The sequence below is a fragment of the Octodon degus genome, unplaced genomic scaffold, assembly GCF_000260255.1.
Source record: "Octodon degus isolate 3935 unplaced genomic scaffold, OctDeg1.0 scaffold00401, whole genome shotgun sequence".
NCBI classification, from domain to species: domain Eukaryota; kingdom Metazoa; phylum Chordata; class Mammalia; order Rodentia; family Octodontidae; genus Octodon; species Octodon degus.
Genome location: NW_004524977.1, coordinates 199,874 through 202,273, shown reverse-complemented (window position 1 = coordinate 202,273; position 2,400 = coordinate 199,874). Strand labels below are relative to the sequence as shown.

Here is a 2,400-nt window from a genome sequence, read left to right as displayed (position 1 = left end):
GAGACAGTTTCAAATCAAATCGGAATTACAGTTTCAACAAATAACACACTGCATATATTCTTCTTTGTGGTTAATTGCTGTACAAGAAGTGGACTTGAGATTCCTATTTACAAACACCACTAGAACAAATCATTCTATTCATTAAGAGAATGCAACTATACATCCATCCTAACCACTTTGAATACACAGATACAAAATGGACATTCATCTGTATACCCCATTTTTTCTAAGTTCCGTTATTGAATATTACAGGTGTGTAAACTCAGCAAAATATTCTAAAAGAGTCCAGTAGCCCATAATAGCATTGGGTCTTCTGTTTAATTGGCAATGTCAGAAATTATTGACCTGAGCCCCCACAGCTCAATATAACAGCATGGTTTTACTTCCTATATTTCGTCTTCATACTTTTCTACTGGATGGTTAAGACCAAGGTAAAGTAGGACCTGTGCAACAAGAGTTGTAGCTTTTTGGTCTGAGGAGGTCAGTGAAATGCCCTCAGGATTTATCCTGAGATCCTGTACCTCAGATTGTAGAACCTTTGTCAGTGCAGCCATGTGGATGAGTCACGGCCATTGCTTGGCCAATGTGCTCTCTGTGAAAGCCTGAGAGAGTGTTTTCTCTCCATGTGACTCTCCTTAGGCACACTCTACGTCATCGATCACTTTCCTCTTTGGCCCCATAATCTTCTTGATCAGAAAATTTGGGACACTACCGAGGTACATGACATTATAGTACAAGTTCTCATATGTCCTGAGTCTTAAATGACCTTAGAAGGCTAGGGCCAAAATGTTGGCTTTCCTTGTAGCCCTCCTTTTTCTCTAATTTTGGTCTACAAATTTAGGTTGTTAACCATCCAGAAGACAAGCTTATTATTATTATCAAACGATTTAGGCTATCAAGCTAAACCTCACTATCTCACTGCATTTCAAACATCTTAGGCATAATAAGAACAGGTATTTTTCATCAAGTATTGATATGTTGAACTTTAAGTCCCTACATAATATGATAAAAAACATTTAAAAATTATATTATATTTTAAAAATAGCATAAAGAATTCTATACCCCCACTGGCTGCTCTGAAAAGCCATCTTTGCATTGTTCCTGGACCGTCTCCTTGCTCTCTGCAGCCACCTCTGCCGCGCGCCTCCGCCGCGGTCTCCAGCAGCTGTCTCACCAGAGCCCTCGAACTCTCGCTTTCTTTTTCCGCAGCTGCACCGAACCACCAGCGTGCCCCACCATGTCAGATGCTGCCATGAACACCAGCTCCGAGATCACCACCAAGGACTTGAAGGAGAAGAAGGAGGTCGTGGAGGAGGCAGAGAACGGCAGAGACGCCCTCGAGAATGGGAACGCTAACGAGGAGAACGGCGAGCAGGAGGCCGACAACGAGGTAGATGAGGAAGAGGAGGAAGGCGGGGAGGAGGAGGAGGAGGAGGAGGAGGAGGAAGAAGGTGATGGTGAGGAAGAGGATGGAGACGAGGATGAGGAGGCAGAGGCAGCTACGGGCAAGCGGGCAGCTGAGGACGACGAGGACGACGATGTGGATACCAAGAAGCAGAAGACCGACGAGGATGACTAGACAGCAAAAAAGGAAAAGTTAACTAAAAAAATGCCACCGTGACCTATTCACCCTCCACTTCCCATCTCAGAATCTAAACGTGGTCACCTTCAAGTAGAGAGGCGTCCACCCGCCGTGGCAGCGCCACCAGCGTACACCACTCTGCACCACTGCACCACCGAAACCACACGCGAATTTGCAACAGGGAGGAAAAAGAACCAAAACTTCCAAGGCCCTGCTTTTTTTTCTTAAAAGAACTTTAAAAAGGAAAATTTGTTTGTATTTTTTATTTACATTTTATATTTTTGTACATATTGTTAGGGGTCAGCCAGTTTTGATGATCCGCGGATGACCAAACCAGCCTTCGGGGCGTCCTCTGTCCTACTTGGGACTTTACTTGTGGTGTGACCATGTTCATTATAATCTCAAAGGAGAAAAAAAACCTTGTAAAAAAAAAGCAAAAACAACAAAAAAAAAATCTTATTCCGAGCATTCCAGTAACTTTTTTTGTGTATGTACTTAGCTGTACTATAAGTATTTTGTTTGTATGAGATGGTTAAAAAGGCCAAAGATAAAAGGTTTCTTTTTTTTCCTTTTTTTGTCTATAAAGTTACTGTTTATTTATTTTATTTTTTTTTTGGCCTGTTTGATGTATGTGTGAAACAATGTTGTCCAACAATAAACCGGAATTTTATGTTGCTGAGTTGTTCTTAAAAAAAAAAAAAAGAATTCTATACTTCTCATGTTTGCACATAAGTCCAAAAATCCCACCATTTACAACCTTGAAGCAGGACAGTCCCACAATATTCCTTTTCCTGTCTCTTGCTTTCATTCACCACCCC

At 41.8% G+C, this 2,400-nt stretch overlaps 1 protein-coding gene across 1 annotated transcript; it reads left to right on the top strand.

Moving 5' to 3' along the window:
- Nucleotides 1–1,237: 1,237 nt before the first annotated feature.
- LOC101589801 (prothymosin alpha-like) lies at nucleotides 1,238–1,637 on the top strand. Its single transcript, XM_004648395.2, has one exon. The coding sequence runs from the start codon at nucleotides 1,238–1,240 to the stop codon at nucleotides 1,577–1,579; it is 342 nt and encodes a 113-aa protein (XP_004648452.1). The 3' UTR covers nucleotides 1,580–1,637.
- The last annotated feature ends 763 nt before the right edge of the window (nucleotides 1,638–2,400 follow it).